Source organism: Nesoenas mayeri, assembly GCF_963082525.1.
Source record: "Nesoenas mayeri genome assembly, chromosome: 1".
NCBI lineage: Eukaryota > Metazoa > Chordata > Aves > Columbiformes > Columbidae > Nesoenas > Nesoenas mayeri.
In genome coordinates, this window is record NC_137541.1 from 47,926,795 (window position 1) to 47,947,809 (window position 21,015).

General features: G+C 37.7%; 1 protein-coding gene across 1 annotated transcript in view; it reads left to right on the forward strand.

Annotated features, from left to right (window-relative positions):
- The window catches only part of POC1B (POC1 centriolar protein B), a gene marked incomplete at its 5' end in the record, with an annotated part of 54,601 nt that extends 42,203 nt beyond the window's left edge, over nucleotides 1-12,398 (forward strand). Inside the window, 2 exon segments of the mRNA XM_080363871.1 lie at nucleotides 10,458-10,640; nucleotides 11,873-12,398. Of these exon segments, the coding sequence (XP_080219997.1) occupies nucleotides 10,458-10,640; nucleotides 11,873-11,977 (288 nt within the window). The 3' untranslated portion in view covers nucleotides 11,978-12,398.
- Nucleotides 12,399-21,015: the final 8,617 nt, after the last annotated feature.

Consider the following 21,015-nt stretch of genomic DNA (forward strand, 5'->3'; position numbering starts at 1 on the left):
GTCCTGTGCAGCCACCTCCTGCTCCACTGAAGCACCAGGCCCCTGGTGCACAGGAACTGCAGCTCTTCTCAGCTTTCCGCTGGGTTTAGGAGGAGGTTACTCGTGTCCTTTAGTCCTTCTAGTCCTGGCAGAGTCTGTCTTTTCAGGCTTTTATCTTCAGTAATTTTTTTGTTCATTCTTATGGAGAGGTGGAGTTTGGAGACAGAAGTCTGTTCTTTTAGCTCTTCTCATTCACATACAGTGTAACTTGATCAATATTGGTTTTGGCCCAACAGGTTAAGTAATTATAAGAGACACTTATCTTAGAGAAATCACATACTGTAGAGCATATGATTTAGTTTTAAAAATTAAACTTTAAAATGGGTTTGGTTTGGTTTTCCATGGAGTGAATATGCTATCAAGAATAAGAAATTCCTTGGGTTTTGTTGACTGATTTCTTTCCATTGTCAATTCATTTTGAACAATACCAATTAATATACTAGGTGACTTTGCCAGCCATTTGAATAAGATAAATGAAGTGCTGGCCCTTATATATAGTTTAAGACTCTGCACAATAAATCGTACTGTTACTAGCTATTGTTTCTTCGTGAACTTCAGTTAGACTGATTTAGCCACCTATCGGTCTAAAGCAGAGACTGTCAGTCAGTTTCTTCAGTAAGGGGAAGAAGACAGAATGAAGTCATAAGCAGGCAATCCAGAAGCATGGCTATCGTTTCTTTGAGTAGACATGTTCCTGGTGAGGATGCTGTGCTCTCACACTTTGAGGTAACCTTGCCTCTGTCCCTCCATGTATTTGGTGATCCATTCATCTGATGCCCTCTGTGACCCTCCACAATCTGCTACTTGGTGTGTAGGGAATTTGCCCATGTGCTAGGAAAATCCTTGGCTTTTTTACTTCTCTCGTTATTCATTAGCAATTGTAGTCTCAAATATAGCAGAATATTCTATTTATAGTATTAGAAAGGAGGCCGTGTCCATATAGGGTTGTTCATTTGCTGTCATTTCTAGTATCTATTTAATTGTGTTTCCAGTTTCTGTTACAAGTATTCCTCCTGCCCTCCTTCAACTTTTCCCTGCCCTAGTATGGATAAGAAGTTCAAGCAGAGTACATAATATAATTTTTATTAGGACTCTATATGGATAAAACCAAGTTATCACTTGAAATTTTAACACTGATTTTAGTTACAAGATTTTCCCTTGGATGTGCACACATGCAATCCAGAGTTATTTCCCTAAATTTAAATTGTCTGCTTTATTTTGTAACTGTGAAAGGTAGAAATGATTCTGTGGTTTCATGTTATCTGTCCTCAGCTTTACAAAGCTTCCTTGCTGAAGATATATTGAAGATCATTTATTACCTTACTTTACATTTATTCCATAGGGTACATATTGTTTTTAGTGGGTGTAGAATCATAGAATGGTTTGGGTTAGAAGGGACCTCAAAGATCATCTAGTTCCAACCCCTGTGCCATGGACAGGGACACCTTCCATTAGACCAGGTTGCTCAAAGCCCCATCCAATCTGGCCTTGATCACTACACATCTTGGTGCTGTCAGCAGACTTGCTGAGGGTGCACTCAATCCCGCTGTCCACGTTGCCAACAAAGTTGTTGAAGAGCACCGGTCCCAGTACCAACCCCTGAGTAATACCACTCATCGCTGGTCTCCACTTGGACATCAAGCTGTTGACCACAACTCTTTGAGTGGGATCATCCAACCAGTACCTTATCCACTGAGTGGTCCATCCATCGAACACGTGTCTCTCCAATTTAGAGACAAGGATGTTGTGTGGGACAGTGTCAAATGCTTTGCACCACTCCAGGTAGACGACATCAGTTGATCTTCCTTTATCACTAGCATTCTAACCCTGCTGTAGAAGGCCACTGAATTTATCAGGTATGATTTGCCCTTAGTGAAGCCATGTTGGCTGTCATCAATCACCTCCTTATTTTCCATGTGACTTAGCGTAGTTTCCAGAAGGATCTGGTCCATTATCATGTTGGGAATAGAGGAGAGACTGACTGGCCTGTAGTTCCTCAGGTCTTCCTTTTTTTTCTTTTTTTAAAAATGGGGGGTTTGTTTTCCCTTTTCCACTCCATGGGAACTTCACCAGACTGTGATGCAAGTATTTTTATAATTTATGAAAGTGTTTGAATGTGATCTTCCTGAACTGTTATATTTAGAACTGACTTCCTGGCAGGGAATTTCTCACCTTTGGAAATTGAACCTTTAATGATTTCTGTCTAGTTTGAGTGGGATGTTCAAGACATTTATTTGTTTATTAATTTTTCAGCACTATTTCTTGCTTTATGGGGGGAAATCCTGTTTTCTCTAGATCCTTAAAATGTAGTGGTTCAATTGGAACATGTTTGAGGGGGCTGTGCATTTTCTTGTTTTGTTTTTCCTTTACAAGCTGCTTAGTTTACTCTATGTATGTACTGTATTTAATTTTAAGGGTTAGGTATATCTAAATCCAGTGGAAACAGAGCATAACTATTTAGTTTTTGTGCATCCCTTTATTGAATCAGACTCTGACTGTGCAGACAACTATTTCTGTTAGAAATTAAATAATCAGTTTTTCAGGTTTTGAGTAAAGCTTAGGTATTCCTAATGATCAAAGAGTTTAGAAAAATATTTCAGAAATATTATTTATTTCTAACTGGATGCGCTCAAATATGTGTGGACTTCTATTGTTTTTTTATTGGGGAAATAAGATTGTTATATTTCTTGGAGAAAACAAGGCTTATTTCTGGTTATTTTTCTGTGTTGTCTTGACATTAATGGAATATGGAGAAAATTTTTTGTTCTGTACTAGATTCTGTACATGTGGGACTGGAAAATACTTGGTGCGTAGGATGTACACTATTTTACAGTGTCTTCTCAGACCTTCAGCAGCAAAGGCAAATAAAACTTCTGGGGAAAAGGTGACATAACAAAACCACATATCCAGTTTCTCATTATGTGTGTGAAAGAACACTTATATGATATGATTTCTTTACATAAAATTATCTGTTCAGGATATCTTGAGAAGTGCCTGTGAATAGAATATTTTATTGTTTCATGTTATCCCAGCAAGGCTAAATTTAACATAGCTATAATCCTGATAGAAATAAATAAATCTGATTAATTTGACCGAGCTGTAAGCGCATCGGGATTTCCATTAATTTCATACTGATATTTAAAGAAGAAAAAATTAGCAAGTAGTTTTCATTGTACTGCACTGACCTTGTGACCTCTATAAACTCAGCTAGCTTAAGGCTGAATTTGTTATTTTTAAGACTAAGAAAGTGCTATTCCATTTTAGGTGAAAATGCCCCTTTTTTGCTAAGGAATACGGCCTGATAATCTGGCTTTGTTTTTTAGCTGTGAGTTTGTATCCTGATACCACCACTTGTGGCCAAGTTCTGAACTGATGAATGTGTTACTTTCAGTGACGATACCTGTGCTGGAGAGGGAGAGACCAAATATTTCCTTGTCAGATTGGAAGAGGTGCACTTACATTTTCAATTTTTATTTTTACCTTGGACATTTTTTTAAGAGATTGAGAAGACTGAAATGCATAAGAGACCATGAAAGACTTTTTAAATGTGAAATTCTGTGTTATGAGTTGTTCTGAAAAAGATCTGCTTGAGCTAGAAATGCCTGGTAGAACTTTGTTTCAGATGCGCAACATCGTTTATCTGTATTTTACTGCTTGAATGTGAAACTTCGATTAAAGTTGGCAATTACATTATACCAGCGCTACCTCATCAGATAGCAAAGGGCAGAAAACTGCAGTTTGGCACAGGGTGGGTTTTTGCTGTGCTGATTCATGTGCGTGCGAGAGGAGAGGAAATGAAGAGTGCTGGCATCAGCCGAAATGACAGGGAAGTTTTCTGCAGTAGGAACTGATAAAACAGATCGTGATTTAACAGACTCGGTGTTAGCCTAATAGATCAGAGAGCTCTGTTTTATGTGGATCACTTATTGACTGAAAAAAGACAAATCTTTCAAAGCAATGGAAGCGATTTGTGAATACATATGGCCTAAAAAACCACAAACGTTTCCCAAACGGTACAACTTAGCGTATCCACAGTGAACCATTTTAGCTCAAGAGCAGATTCACAAGATGGAGGGAAAAAATGGTGATAATGATAGTTCTGTTTAATCTCCTGAGAAACTTCTTGTGATTTTGATAAAAACATGAAATACAGGAAAACAAGGTCTTGTAAGAAGTACTCTGTTATGCCTTTGCTCTTGGGTCTATTTGAGCTTAATGCCCTATGTATGACTAATTGTTTGTAGTTGTTTTAATCACGGTATCAGAAATGTTGTAATATTAGTAGGGAAATGTGCCATGTGTTCAAAATTCAAAAGGATTATTTTTAAAAAGCAGACCATGCCAATTTTTGTGATTCATTAGGAAGCTTACTAATGTCACTTTTTCATATAAGCCCATCTTAATTATAAGATCATTAAGATATTCATTTGGAAGCTGTTGTGTATATTTTCTGAATTTGAAGCTCTTAGAAGATTGAAGACTAATGATTTTCAATTAAGTAACAGAGACTTGTATTTTTTCATGTGTTTTTCTTGAGGGAATTTTTTCTCTATAAATAAAACTCCTCAAGCATCTTTATATAGGGATGCATTTCATTCAGATTCTATTCTTATACACCATGAAGAGAAAGGAGACAGAGATGCAGCATTTCTTTCTATGTGATCTGTGACTCTTTCATGGGGAAACATTTGGGAATAGGCAGAGGTGATAAGGTTATATGTAAGGATTTTTCGCAGTTCAATTAAGTACCACCCACAGGGTTTTAGCTATTTTGCTTGACAGGAAACAAAGATGAGCAATTATGGCTTGCTGCTTGTGACATCATTTATAAGCTAAACTTAATTTTCTACCGAACATCTGCTTGGTAATGTCATGGTAATAACTTCCTATTGATTAATTAAATCTGGTCCTTCTCCTCCGTATTTGTGACACACATGAAGTTGCCCAAATGTCAGTCCATTTTATTACTAACAGGCTGCAAATGGAAACACTGTACACACTTTCATCTTTTTAGCTTTCCCAGAAGTAACAATTTAAAATTGATTGCCTTATTGAAATGTATTCTCTCAAAATAAGCTATAATTCTGAAGTCTTTTGGAACAGTTTGTGGTTTTTCGAATTATGAGGCACTTTTACATTGCTGGCAACATATGGAATTGTTGTTCCTGAATTGGTATTATATGAAGTACTTTAGAAAGCGGCTAATTTGAAGGAAAGGGAGCATCTAGTTCTTGAAACACTTTGTGTAAAATAGGCTGTTGTGTAGAAAGAGTTCCTTTAAAAATACCTTTTATTAAAAAGGTTACATTGAATGGAAGTGGTGGACGTGAACTGATTGGTATCTAAGAGTAAAGGAAATCTACTAAGACTAGTGTCACTCCTTTATAACATTTTGGCATTTGGGTGTTGCATTAGGTTTCAGCAGTTTTGGCCCCATCGCTGAGCAAGATTGTAAATTTGAGTACTAGAAGCGGTTAAAATATAAATCAGGCACCTCATGGATATAACAGTATACTTGATGTCTGACAGCATTTAAAAATGTGTATAAATTTCCAGGATAGGATAAAAATGACAACCATTTTGGCACAACTTGGATAAGTTGAGAATTTGAAGCTCTATAATTTCATTGCTCTTATCAATTTTGAAAGTTCAATTATTTGCTTAACTATGTTTGATCCTTTCAGATTTTATAAACATCGAGGCCTCTGCCTTATTTACGTTATTACTTTTGTGTCACATTGTCCCTAAATGACTTTGAATATATAACCAAAGAATCTCAGTTTCCTGTTTAACCCACTAAATTGCAAGAACACTTTTCCCATACTCTGACTTGGCAATGTTAGTGGCAATTTACTGAGCTACAAAGCATTTTTCACAGCCTATTTGTCTGAAACATTGAATTTTGGATGAACTTTACTGTAAGAAAATAATGTTTGGTGAGATTTTTGGTAGCTTAGCATTTGATCTGTTAACCTGAATTGACGGCTTTCCTCCTTATCTTGGAAGAATCCTTCTAGATTGGCTGTAATAGTAAAATTTGTAATCACCTTGTGGGAGCTTACACTGAAATCTCTACTTCATTTTCAGTCTGAAGTACAGGAGGCTTGTTTGAAAAGAAACTGTGAAACAGCAACCTCAGAGCAGATCTGTTTTAGAAGAACTTGTCAATGCCTAATAACCTCAGATTGTTTTCCTCTCCAGCTCCATTAGTGTAAATTAATTTTTAAATCCTAATAACTTCAAATCACAGGTAGCAAATCTTTAATTTGAGTGCCATTGAATGTTAAATCTGGTTTTTAATTTTTTTAAGTACTTGACAATTAGTAGGTTATCCCTAGGACACTGAACTTGTAAAGCAATATGCTGTAGGCAAAGTCAAAGAGTATCAGTTGAAGTTTCCAGTTAGGTCTCTCTTGGCTGTGTTATTTAATTACTTGTATCATTCAAACTGCAAGACAATGAATTTACTTCTCAAAACAGTAGTACAAGTAGCTTTATTAATATTAGACAAACTATGCTAGATTCCTTTCCAATGCGCTCATTGATATTAGTGGGTTCCAGTCAGGGTTTTTCTCTCACTTCGGGAACTCACATCCTCATTTGCCTTCAAAGCAAAGGAGCGTGAACTTGTACAGCCACGTTACCCTCAGGTGGAAAACTGGCAAACTGTTTCCTGAAGCTTTCAGAAACTTAGTTACTTCTGAGACCCCACCCCTTCATTAGGTTTGATTTAAAGCAGCAAAAGGTGCCAAAATTTTCAGAGGACACATACAGGTGTCTACAGAGACTAATTGCGTAATCTTTGCAAATTGTTCCTGCACCAACTGGCTGTTTTTCACTGACACTTTTAACTTCCCTTATCAACTGCCTGTGTTTCATAAGGCATGTGATAACCTGGCAGGTTCACTGCTGCCATGCAGAATATATAACAGTTGAGTTCTATCTTGTCTGCAATGTGTTCTATCTACTCTGCCTCCAATTTTCCTGAAATTTGTTGCAACATAATCCGTGAGCCCCCTACCTCTCTGTAAATTTTAACTACTCCTGGTTGAGGTTTCGAAGCTTCTGGGCAAGCAGTTAAATTTACAGACAGAAGCAAGGTTTCTATAATCTCATCATCTTTCTATAGAAATCTCACTAAGAAGTCTATTCTAACAGACTCTCCTGTTGTAGTTAAATACAAGGATGGTCGTCTTCGTAGTATGATTGGTTGTAAGGCAGCAACTCTTTAATGGCAATATGTTTTCTTTAATGTCTGAATGCCAACTTGAGCTTAGTATTTTCTGTGTTAACTAGCATTTGCAACTGTCTCCATCTTGTGAGTTAGAAAACGTACCAAAAAGCTTCTCTTAATCCTGTTTCCCAAGGACCTCGGCTACAACTTGGTAAGTCAGAAATAACAGTGGATCTGAGCTCTTCTAGGATTGAATTAATGGTATCTCATATAATGAAATCTGCAAAGGGAAGATATGGACAGTCTTAAGATGCAATAATCCTATATTCTTCATGCTCATCTAAAAGTACATGGAATACATTGTGAGACAGAATATTCGGAGATATTCGGAACATTTTCTTTTGAGGACTTCTAATACTAAAAAGCAAGGAGCTGAAACAAAGTAAAATTAAATGGGAAATTCTTTTTTGTCTATTTTTTTTTTTTTTTTTTTTTTACAGCCTGCCTTGTCTGAAAAATCAAACTATTTGTATTCTAGTTCATTTTGTGCTATCAACTGACTCCCTCACTAGGTACAATTCTTTGGAATAATTTGGAGTTGACATCACAAGATTTTTCATATTGAGAAGAAATTGCAATTCATGGTACTGGAGAGAAAGATGTAATTAAACCAGGTAGTGAGGAGTGGAGAAGTTCTGGGTCCAAATCCTTTATCCTATGGAGTTTTTATTCATTTTAGCCCCTAGCTATTAAATATTAAATACATAAAGCCTCTCATAGGAACAGAGCTTACCTGCTCCTGACTGAGCATCCTGGCCACTGAACTAAATCTGCTTTCTGTTGACCAGTGACAAAACTCAATCAGCATGGCTGGAGAGAGTACCCTTATCTGCCACAGTTTCCTGCCTTTTAAAGGCAGCATCATAGCTGACAAAGCATTGTGCTTTGAGCCATGAGTTTAGATAACCCTAGACTGAGAAGGCCAGTTCTCTGTAGTTGAGTGCGAATGTTTTAAACCATTAGGACATTCTGTAGAATGGCCTCTGATGTTCAATGTTTGAAATCAGTAGTTTGATGTCTGGCACACTTTTACTTTTTTTGACACAACCCAGTATCAATACAAATCACTACTGGATTTCAGTATTAGTTCCATCAGACATTTATGACTTGATATGCTTAGTTTGTTTGCATAAATCAGTCACCAAGCACAGAAAAGAGGGCTGAATGGAAACCGGAGGTATCTTCTAGTTCATTTTTCTGTTTCTTTCATCATAATGGAATCAATGAAAGTGGCATATCATCAAATACCATGGTACTATCAAACCTTGAGAAGGGCCCCATGTGGTTTTGTAGCATTGTAAGTGAAGGTCTGAAGTATGCACGTGGGTATCTTCCCCTGTGCCTATCAACCCCATGCTCTGCACTTCAGGAGTTCATACCTGGAGGCTGAGACCTGTGCTTGCAGAGCTTAACTGCATGAGGGAGCTTTTAACCCAGACAGGGTGGTGAGACTTTCTTCTTTTTCCTAAGATATGAAACCCTCTTACCCCACCACAATCTCTGCTTTCAGCCCTTCCCCTCCCTAGACCCACTGTCTTCTACTGGCTGTGAGTGTGGCATTTTTTGTTTGCTCTTGTGCTTTGTTAGTAAAAAGAAAAGCCCTTCCGGATAAATGGTGGACACAACTTGTCTCTTGCTTAGTCCTCTCTCATTGATGTAGATAGAAACAAGCCCAACACTTAGAGAAGTTTTAGGAGAATCGGCACAGTGAGTCCAGAGAGAGTTGGTCAGGACTGTGCAGGATGCAACTGAAGACACAAGAAAGTTATTGGGGGTAATGCAGCAGTTTCAGTTCCTGATAATATTGTTATGATTTAATATTATTTATTTTTAAAATCATGACATTATCATAGTAGTGGTATTTAATCCATCACTCTGATCCTGATTGATTCAAAGGCAGGGTCAACTACACATAAATCATTCTTGACAGAAACTCATCAACATGCCTAGGTAATCTTGTAAAGGATTGTCACTAATTCTGCCTAGCAATTTACATTCTACAAGATTATTTTGTGACAATTTATTTTAATGGCTGACTTTGATTTCAAGACTTTTTCTCTTGAAAATCTGTTCAGTTTTACATGATAAATATATTTTTCACTACATTGCAAATATTGCATATTTTAAATATATCAGGTAAGACTGAATTTAACCTTTGCATAGCTAATGGCTATTTTCATCAGCTGTCTATATGTTTCAGAGAAACAGTTAAACCATAACCATTTTAAAGTGTCATTTTGTAAATGTAATGGATATTAGAAATGTAACTAGAGTTAATAAAACTTAACTACCTCAGTTTATTTTAGTGTAAAAATAAACTAAAATTATCTGAAGGTATAAGAAGTTTTCAAAGAAGACTCAAAAAGTCATTGATAAATCACGTAAAGTTGTTATGAAGGACGTTCTAATGAATTAGTGATTATTTACCCTTCCGTGACTCAAAAGTGCCGTTAAGAACTTCAAGGCATGAACAAAACCAGAAGTAATTGGGAAGATCATGTTTTCTCAGTTACCCTGGAGCAATGTTTATACATTAAAGTTGTTTATCTCTGAATGTTGCACTGTGCAGGTCTTTTCTGTTGTTTCCTTCTCCCATTTCCAGAAGGAATCAGTTTCTCAAAAAGCAATACCACCGAATAAACAACTAAAAATGACATTTAAAAAGTTATTATAGGAAAAAAAGAGGTTATTTCATACTAAACAAAGGTTTCATACTGTGAAGCTGGAAGGAACCCTTGTGATCATCTAGTCTCATATGGATTTTTTTTGTCCATATGTCTGCTGTGAATGAATTCCTTTGTGAACTAGAGCTATATTTTTTGAAGAAAACTCCGGTCAGCAATAGTATTTATCAAAGCTTTAATTCAAGCTCTAGTAGTACTGCATGTAGTTCCTCAATCATATGCACCTGAAACATGTAACTAAAGATGGCTGAGATTTCTCTTATTGCTTCATCCATCATAGCTGAAATTCTCTCTTAGGTCATAACAAACCGAGGTGTTAGGAATTGGACCTGGTACAAGAAGCAAATCTGAAGGCCCTTGTGTATGTACATAGATGTATAAATAGATTTTTTTAATTTTATTTTTCAGTTAAAAGCCAGACCTTTCTGCCTATATTGTGTGGTTACAATTCAATGAAAACAAAGGCAACTGAATCTTCAAATGGTGTTTCTGTGTTCAAGGATGATGTCAGCAGTGAGGATCTGCAGCATTCCCCTGCTTCAGTCTTGGCAAGAAGTTCAAAAAGGAAGACAGAGAATGAGGTCAGATCAGCTGTGCATGACATGGACAAGCAAACAGGCATCTCCCCCTCCCTGGGTAATGCTTTGGAGCAAATTGTGGGGCAGCTGGATGTTTTGACTCTAGTAAGTATGCAATAACAGGTAATACTTGCAGTGGAAAATTATAATGCTGCCAACGGACAAAAAAACCCGAGAGCCACGTTCATAAGTCAGAATACTAAAGTCTATGGGGTTATTTTGAATACTTGTATAGTTAAGTGACTGTTTTGTTTTTTTTCCTTTCAGCAAATATTGATCACATGTATTGTGTTTGCTAAATGGAAGCTTCCTGCTACATAATCATAAAGATTATTGTTGTCTTTGTAACTCTGGAGGAAAAGAGTCACCTTTTTTCAGTAGTGAGATCTAGCGTAGATTTACCAGAAGCCAGTTATTGAGCAGACATCAGGTTCCACATTGAACAGTCATGTATTAGCCAGGGATGAACAAACTAAATTGGCAATGTACCATTAAATCCCTTTTCAAAGTTAGTGTTCAAGGTGTTGGCTTAGGTAAGAAACTAAGCAGTGGAATAATTCCCAGTGTCAGTGAAAATGCATAAATACTAGTCTCAGTCAGCGACCCTGAATCACTTGTTTATAAATGCTCAACAGTTTTTAGTAATCCAGATTTAGCCAACCTATATTTTAAGATACTACTCTGTAGTATATTAACATGAAGTCAAATCAAAAGGGAGTGTCTGAGGTTTGGTTGGTTGGTTTGTTTTTTTTCTGCATTCTTTTCCAATATATATGTTAACTGAAGAAATAAGTTTTGAGAAGTATGGAGTCAAGTTATCAGTTGAAAATGATTTGTGTAGTAAATTGGACTAAAAAGAAACTGCTAGACTGTATCCAGAAAGCTACATTTACTGATGAAGGTAATCTCTGGGAGAATGCCTGTAATGGTACTTTTTTTTTCTCACTTCCTTTTTTTTGAGGATGCCTTGTAAGTTTCTTTTAGGTTTTTTTGGAAGATGTTGTTTGGGGTCACCAGTGATGGCTGGTTTTCTATTGAAATTTGGATGCAAATTTTGCATAGTATCCCAAAGTCATTTGTGTATGCACATATACACTTCACTGTCTTAGAGAAAATATTCGTGAAAACAATTTTAAAGCTGCAGACAATCTCCAAAGATACAAAGCCGTTATTTTTAAATACAGTTGTAAACAGGGGAATAGCTAAGGAAAAGCTGTCTTTGGATATATTTTCCTGTTGAGTTAAAATGTTTTTTCTTACGTTACTATGTTGCACACTTTTATAGTACTCTGTGAGTAGTACAAAACCAAATTTAAATTACTGTCCTTTTCATGCAGACTATTTCAATCCTGGAACAACGTCTGACTTTGACTGAAGATAAATTGAAAGAATGCTTAGAAAATCAGCAACAAATGTTACTTCAAGGAAGGCGGGAAGAATAAAAGATGAAATCAAAACGGTATTGATGAATATGTTTCATATATTCACAAGGAAATAATAAAGGTTACTTCATTGGATTTTGCTATAAGCAAAACAAAAGTCCTCCTTTTCTAGCAAGTCAATGTAATAACAAGTGAGGAAAAAAAATATACAACACATTTTAAACATTGTTAGCAGGCAGATATTCTAGCTCTATATTTCATGAAATGTAGCCTAGCCAAAACGGATATTTTTCTAAAATCATTCCCACTGAACAGTACAGGACTCTTGTTTCAACCTAATAACATCTTTAGATATGGCTAAGCAACAAACTATGTATATTTAGATTAATAGCAATTATTTTGGAAGTGTACTATGCAGGTTTTTTAATTCAGGTAAGGACTGTGAAAAAAATGTTCTTCGTGTTAAGGCCACATTACTCAAGCACCTACATTATATAATGCCTAATTAGCCCTAATTCCAAGAATGCCAGAGGTTTTCTTTGTCCCTTATATACTCTCAAATATTTCACAAAACAGTAGCAACAGTTACTCTCTATCTTCTAAATATTTTAGTGATGATTGCAAGAAGATGTAGTGTAAAAACTTTTAGCTATAAACATGAAGTTACTTGAACTTTGAAATTGTAATTGCATCTTTGTGAATTCAGCTGCCAGACTGATGCAGTCAAGCACTTCTGCTTATCTCATCCCCATCAAAATTCGCTTTTCATATTTAGAAAAATAAAACCAGCTTCATACTTCTGAAGAATATGTTTGAACCAAACATAAAATGATGCGAAATCTATATCCTAGGTACAAAAGATTCTCATTCTCCAAAGAATTCCACAGGTGCTCAAGCTTTTCATGCTATGAATGTCCCCCATCAGTTAATGCGGTATGAATGAAGCTATAAAAGAGGAAAGACTTTGCGATGTATGATAATTTTGGTTTTATTTTTAATAAAAATGCAATTTTTAGCAAAATGATTGGAGGTCTTGTGGGTTTTTTTAATAGAAAAAAAATCAATGCTTCTTTAGATCTACCTATTATTTTTTTAAATGGCAATTGCAGAACACCTGTTGTAAATCCATAATCAAAATTTGGTAGTCATCCACTTTTGCAACTTCACGTTTTGTATGTTGAAAAATATGAAATGAGGGGAGCATCTTAATCCAGTTATGCAACTGACTGTATATAGGTAAAGCCCATTTCCCAGGCTGAACCTTGTTAACACCAAGAGAGTTCAGCTTAAGTACAGAAGCTCACTGTGCAAATACTATTGCGGTTTGAGTCAAAGCAATGAGCAGCCAAATTTTCTTTTATAACTTTCTTTCATAGTGATCGCCTTCAGATAGCCAGATATCCCCTCATTTTACCAGCAAGTACCGTGTATTTTCAGCATAGTCTTAAGTAGCACAGTTTTATCACAAAGAAGCAGTGTCTTTAGATGCAACTATTTCTATGCAACATTCTAGCTGAAGATGTTTTTTTGTGGAAGGATGGTCCAGCATATTCCAATGCATACAGCCTGACCTTTGAATACGCAATTGTTTATAATGCTATATAATTTGTAGTTATGTAAATACTGTCTTTTGGGTCAGATGTCCTTTCCTTTATGCATTTGCAAATGTTGTTGTGGCCTTTGCCTTTTCTTTGCTCCATTAGAAGACACAAAACCATGTTGCTATTAAAAACTTTTGCTTGTTTCTTGTTTTCTCTGATTGGAATGTATATGCTTTAAATGTATGGAATGTATGTGCTTTAAATCTGTAGATTTTTTTTTTTTCTTTCTTAAGCTTTTCAGGATTATTTATCAAAAAGATTTGGAATTTTGTTTTACTTCTGTATTTTTTTTAATAACAACTCTGCTGAATTTTTCCTGTTTGCCTTAGTTCCTATCACTAATCCTTCTTCCTTTTCAGTACCTATGACCTGGAGCATTAACTACTTAATCCAGTTTATTCCTCTGTTGTTTGTAAATCTGGTAAAATAACATTTCCAAGTTAAGATGTGTTCTTTCCATTCTGTCAGATGGCCTCTTGATATTGAAACTCGACATGCGTGACATTTGGGATGTCTGTATAACTTGAGATGTTTTTTTGAGGAAAGGATGGAGGTTTTTTTTTTTTTTCAAGCTGTGATTGCTCTCCTAAAACACAACCACAACCAGTTCACATTGTGTTTCATTTAAAGGAACTTTGATGTGGGTTAGTTATCTCATTCTCTTGATTCATATAATTTCAAATAAAGCTGTGGAACAGAGAAACTTCCCTTGAAAGTACTTGAAGAGGCTGCTTAAAGTCTTAGATACACTTACTCCAAGGTTTGTGCTCTGGCAAATAACTGGTAACTTGACTAATTTGAATTATCTTATAGAGCTAGAGCTGTTTAGCCTTAGTTGTGCTTCTGCACCACGTGAAAAAATAACTGCACAGGTCTTTAAATGATTATGAAAAGTATATCTGTATTGCAGACTGCAGCGAAGTACTGAAAATCTATACATGTTCTGAAGAAGCTGAACCACGTGCCTGATGCAGTTGAGCTTTCCTCAAGCTAAGTTATGCCTCTGATAGTAAATGTAAACAGGCTGTCCTGTTGGAGAAAGACTACTTCCGGCATCTAGGCCAGCTATGGCAAAAATGCCTCAATTACTTATTAACAACATTAACACCCATGTCTGAATGACAAGCAGTAGATCCCCGAGGTTTGTGAGGGAGAGAGAGAAGGTGGCAGCAGGAATAACCTCTCCTGGTGTCGCTAGGACACTGTTGCTGGGGGAACCCACCTTCTAATTCCTTAAACTTCAAAGTGTTATGCAGTGGCCCAGTAACTCATTGTATGTGTTTCTACAGCCATTTCCAAACAGAAATGCTCTTCCAAACTGAAAGAAATGCTGTCAGTTAATACTGTGTCTTATATCTTATTTCATACAATTATTTAGGTTGGAAATGACCCTTAAGATTGAGTCAAACCGTAAACCTAACACTGCCAAGGCTGCCCCTAAACCATGTCCCTAAGTGCCACATCTACACACCTTTGAAACACCTCCAGGGATGGTGATTCCTCCACGTCCCTGGGCAGCCTGTTCCAATGCCTGACAACCCTTTCCAGGAAGAAGTTTTTCCTAATATCCAATCTAAACTTCCTCTGGTTGCAACATCAAACCTTAAGGCGCGTCAATTTTTCTTTTGATCTGAACATATAGCTGACACATTTTTTATAAACTTACAGTTTTGGACAAACATTTTCTGGAGGCAAATGTATCTGAACAACTTTCTCGTCTTTGGGGAATTCTTTTTTCTTGCTTTTATGGGTGTAAGATAATAACTCATTGTTTCATTATCATCATCTTTAAGATGAGAAACTTAACTGTAGCTTTAAATTCTGATTAATCTTCCAGCTGCAGAAACAGTGATAGAATAGGTTCTTCTCACCATTTTAGGATGGCCTGAACAGGTTTCTGTAGCATGAGAGATATGAGAAATACAAATTCCCACCTTTATTTGTTAACATTTCTTTAAATAAATATCCTGCACTATTTTTAGGGTAAACAGGTTTCCTTTTTTTCTTCCTAAAAGTCTTATTACAACGTTGCTGAATTATTTTCATTGCCATATCACAGCACAAAACCGCTCTTGCATTTTCTACTGAATAAGGGTAGCCAGGATCTGAAAGTATTTCCAAGGACACAGCTTTATGTAACCTGTTTGCCTTGTAAGGCTTGTAAAAATCAGAAATTCTGTACTCTTTGCTCCAAACAATTAATGAATATGTATGTTCACATTGGATCCAGGAACAGTATGTTTTTGTCAGAGTGCCCCCTCAGGGACTTTTGCACGCTTCGGATGCATAATACAATTGAAGCCGTTCCTTTGTGAGAAAATAGGTTAATGACTTGCCAAAAGGCAGATGTTAATTGGAAAAAGTGCACACAAGTCCTTTTCTTTACATTGTAGATGGGTTGCATTTGTTGTGACTTGCATCCAAGAACAGGTGCAATTTCAATTGACTCAGCTAACAAGATGTGCCGAGTGCACTCCTCACCAATTTCACCAGAAATTTTAAATCTAGCAGAAAAAAAATAGACCTTCTAAACTAGTCGGTGAGTGGTAAGCTGCATTTATTACCTGTTACAGAGCATATTTATAACTTAGTATTGTACTTACATTTAAATGTTGTAATAATATGAAAGTAAGGCCTTTATTTATCAGTGTTGAAGACTTTTCCTGGTGAGCACTGGGGAATCTTACAGAAGACAAAATATGTCTTCTGTTCAAAAATGTTTATTTTGTAAGAGAGTCAGCAGTTCTAGAGAAGGTACCACCACTGTATTTGTAAATGCAACTTAAAGCAGAAAAACTGCTTATTTTCACTAACACATTTCCTGCCATGAAGCTACACAATCAGATTAAGCTCTTCACCTTCCTCCCCTTCATCTTCCCTATCTTCAGAAGCAAAAATTAATTAAAAACGGGAAAAAAAAAAATCTGTGTGTGTCAGGATCAGAAAAGCTGCTGTTTGATAGTGTAATTCCAAAGGGTTTTGAGAATATCTAGGCTACTTGTAGCAGGGTTTGGGTCCATGTGCCCAACCTGACCTCCTCCTTCAAAACTCCCTCTCCCTCGCCTGAAGAGAGCTGAATGTGAAATTTGGCTATCTGGGAAGCAGGTGCAGGAATATCTAATTTAGGGATCCCACAGTAACTTCGGCATTAATGGGGGTTACTGAGTCTGCTGGTGATGGGGGTCACACCATTTTCACATGCCTATAGGAGGGACTTGATCATCAAGGGGGCTCAGTGCACTCGCACAGGCAGGAGTGGGCTGAGAAATGCTGAGGGTATTGATGCCATCTGAAAAAAGGATTCTGGAACTACTCTGGTAGTTGTTAGGTTTTTAAGTCCTTTTATGTCCTGCGCCCTTTCGGACCTAGATAAAACAGAGGGACCCAACTTCAAAGCTTCTTCAAAACTTCTTCAAAGCTGCTAAAGAGGAAGCGATTGCCAGAAGAGAAGAAGAAAAGACAACTATTAGCCATCTTTTTCATCCTTTTGTGCTTTGTATTGTAATGAAATAATACCTCTGTCTTGATTTTTTTTTTTTTTTTTCCTCCTCCTAGTCTCCAGAGGAAATCTCTGCTCCTTTTAGAGAGATAAAACATTAGGACAAAGAGAAAGTAGCAGGAACTGCCAGTTTCTGTGCTGGAGGGTGTCACTGGAGCCTTTTCTGGCCGCAGTGGAAGCCAAAGGCTCACTGCGCTTTTGCAACACCTGTATCAAATGTCAATTCTCTTGTAAGATTCAGAAGAAGATTTATAAGATTGATAAGCAAAGCATGTTTGCAGCGGTCTGCTGTTTATTTGAATGTCAGGAACAAGTGTCATAAAGACAGAAGTTAGGGAAGGTCAAAGCAGTAAAATCCTTTCTCTGATTTCTTCTAAGAAAGATCCAGGTGAGCCACGTGCAAAAGGTCTTGCTGCTTCATGCTGCCTTTAATCTCACACATCGCAAAAAGAAACATTTAAGATGCAGTACACTCTGGTGGTGAAAAGGACAGAGTGCTCCTGGCAGCACTTCTTCCTCATAAGTGCACTTGCTGAACAGTTTTAATCATTCTTTTTTTTTAATATTTTCACCCTGTGATACATGCTGGGAGCACAAGACCCAGGATATTTGTTAGAGCCTAAAAAGAGCAACTTGAAAGAGAAAGATGGGATGGTTGTTGATGGTTTCTGACTATGTTCAAGTTCTGCACTGATTAGTGGGGCTATTCTGTTAAAATCGAGTGACACTACACCTAAAAATGGATGTTGTGAGCAAAGCAGGGTTTAGCTCTTAATCTTTAAGACTTGAAAATTCTTGTACTTCACAATACCAGCTTTCCCTTCTAAGAAAAGTTTATAAATGTAATAAGATGCCATTAACTTTTGGTTAAGCACTGATTGTAATCACGCAAACCATAGTAAATTATAATATTTGATTGTATGTAACTGTACTGAGTGGTTTCAGTCTGCACCGATGTTTCTCTACAGCTTCATTGCTGAAACACTGTGAGTTTCTGTACAGCTTCTCTAATCTATTCAGTATAGACTTAGCCTATAAATAGCTGCATTATTGAAAGACTGTGAGAGGTTCATTAGAGAAGTTGTGACAGCCTCGTTCAAGCCAGGGCTGATATAGTACCACTCCAAGTTACCAGGGAGTTTCAGCATGTGGGGAACACTAAGCACCAAGCTGGGCTTTGGGCCATGCGGCAGAATAGATGCCTCTCCCTTCATAGACCAGATCTCCAGTGTTAGTCTCTTCTAAGCAGCAGGTGATAGGATGAGAGGAAATGGCCTCAAGTTGCACCAGGGGAGGTTTAGATCAGGTATTAGGAAAAATTTATTCACAGAAGGGGCTGTCAGGCATTGGAACAGGCTGCTCAGGGAAGTAGTGGAGTCAGCATCCCTGGAGGTGTTTAAAAGATGCGTAGATGAGGTTCTTAGGGACATGGTTTACTGCCAGAGTTAGGTTATGGTTGGACTCAATGATCTTGAGGGTCTCTTCCAACCAAAATGATTCTATGGCTCCATCCCCTCAATCACTCCGGCCGCAGGCTCGTGCACTTCTTGCCAGCTCCGGGCACAGGGATTTCTTTCCAAAAGAAAGCACAGCATGTGAGAGCTCATGGTCACAAGGATCTTGTCCCAGCCCTGAGCCAGGATGCAGCCAGGGCGTCTGCTGGGGGCCGGGGCCACAGGACATCCTGCCCAATGTACCTTCCCGTCGGCGCAGACACAGCCAGGGGGATTAGTCATCTTCACATCACACGCAGGCACAAGTACTTTGCTGACTCAATAGGAAGTCGCTGCCTGAAATCAGTGGGACTTCTCACATGATTGAAGTTACATGCTGAAAATGTCTTAATCTTGTGCACTGTATTCACATAGCTTGGGGGCAAATAAGGGAAATTTGAATAGCGGCTGATAGCTGTTCTCTTTCAAAGGTAGGTGGAAAACAAATACAGCCATTATAACTCGAGCTTCTGGTTAAAGGGATATTTTGCTGTTTATTTCACAGCTATCTGAATTAGAGCCTCCCACTTCTGGCTCTGCCCAGGTGAATGAAGAGTATGCAGGACTAAGTCCCCAATTTGTATGCAGACCTTATCCTGTGGCCTTTTGGGTACTCCTTAGGAAGAGATGCTAGAATGAGAGAGCTTTCCAGTATCATTCAAAACTATAAATATTCCTAATTTTGTCCTTTTTCTCTTCTATGTAAAAATTTCTCTCAACTATTCAGCTATTCCAAGTTCTGTATGTGTTTTCCACATTTCTCTCTTTTCTCTAGATGCTCAAGTTAGTCATTTCAAAGTGAGCGATTTATGCCTTTGTTACATAATCTGAGTTTTGGGAGGGAATTATCCATATTTTTCTGTCTAATGCATTTGGGAGGAACACCAAGCTAACAATCTGTAATATTTGAAAAATGCTCTTCAGAATGCAAAAATGATGGATACAATAAAATCGCTCTATCCTCACCCACCATCTTTTACATTTGTGTATGTTGTAGGGTAACAAAGCTGAGCCTTCAGCAGTCATGGTGAAAAACAAGACTGAAATGCCCAAGATCTCATTTTTAAGATCTGCCCCCTTGTAAGGAGCCACTTACAAAACTATATCTAATGTAGCTCGTTAATGTTAGCTTTGACACACTCAGTTTCTTTATTATTATTATTATTATTATTATTATTATTATTATTATTATTGGAACAATTATGCAATAAGAAACACTGGCTGGGAGGTTTCCAACGGCACAGAGTTTTGTCAGAGAATGCCGATTTGTCGTAAGCAAAACGTTTCGCTGAAGTGCCTCTGTTTGGATGAACTTCCGATGGAACACAGGCAGGTTTCCACCACAAGCCTTCCTGATTTCCTGCCAGCTTGCCTGGCAGCTCTCCAGGCTCCACGGCTCCGGGACGGCTCTGGACTGAACCTGTGATTCTTCCTGACTTCTTCTTTTTTTCTTTTCTTTAATTAGAGGGAAAAGGTCTTGGGAGAAATACGCATTGGCTCTGCCTGGCTTTTTCTGATTGTTCAGAATTTGGTATTTTAATAATAAGGACCTCGCACAGACCGGTACCTTGGTTTGCTACATGGGAGACCCAGAGCAGATTTTCTCCCTTCCAGAGAAGCTGCTTGGATGAAGCTGCCCTGGAAGTGAAATATTTTTGTACCACACTGAGCTTAATTTCTGAGCATTTTCAGGAGACCTTCTAGTGCCAATATTGTCGCTTCCTCCTTATTTTCTAAAATGCCTAATTATACTGCAGTTTCTCTGTACTAGCAATGCCCTTCAGCACTGTTTCCTTCACTGACTTCTCCCAGGCCTGTTTCTGGCACAGGGGCTGCACCAACCTCTCTGGTGCCTTCTGAGCACTCACAGCTGCTGGAATTGTGGACATGAGGTGGTTCTTGGAATTTTAGGAACAGAGATACGCTCTAGAAAGCCACCTCAGTGGCCAACTGCTTATGCTTTGCCTGCTGCTCCCTGGTTTATCTGCTCTATCTTCCCTGAAGCCAGAGATATTTCTCTGTGCTTCAGTCTGAATCACCTGGGGGGTGTCAATTGTTTCATTTTTTCTCTTTAATGTGGGGTTATCTGAGGGCAGGACCTTGCACAGGCGTGTGCTGTGGTCCTGAAGGCTTAATAGGTGAAGCGGGCTGGGGAAAGCAGATAACTTCTCTTTCACCTCAAGGCTCAGGCTGTAGGCAGTCACCTTTGTACTCCAGGCCCTCAACCTCTAATAATCTCCAATACATATTTTTCTTTCAGCCCACGAGTTTCAGTATGTTAATTGTGTCTATGTACTTGTCTTAATTTGGCTTTGAAAAGTATCTGACTGAGAAGAAGCATTTGGCCAACTTCAAGAAGATCAGGTGATTTAAACTCTGGAGTTGGTCTTGGTGTTACCCAACAACATCTCACTTTTTTTTCAGACCCCTATGTTTTAATGATATTTTCTCAATCAGGAAACCCATTACATCTGAAAGTGGGTTGTCCAAGAGGCTAGCTCAGCC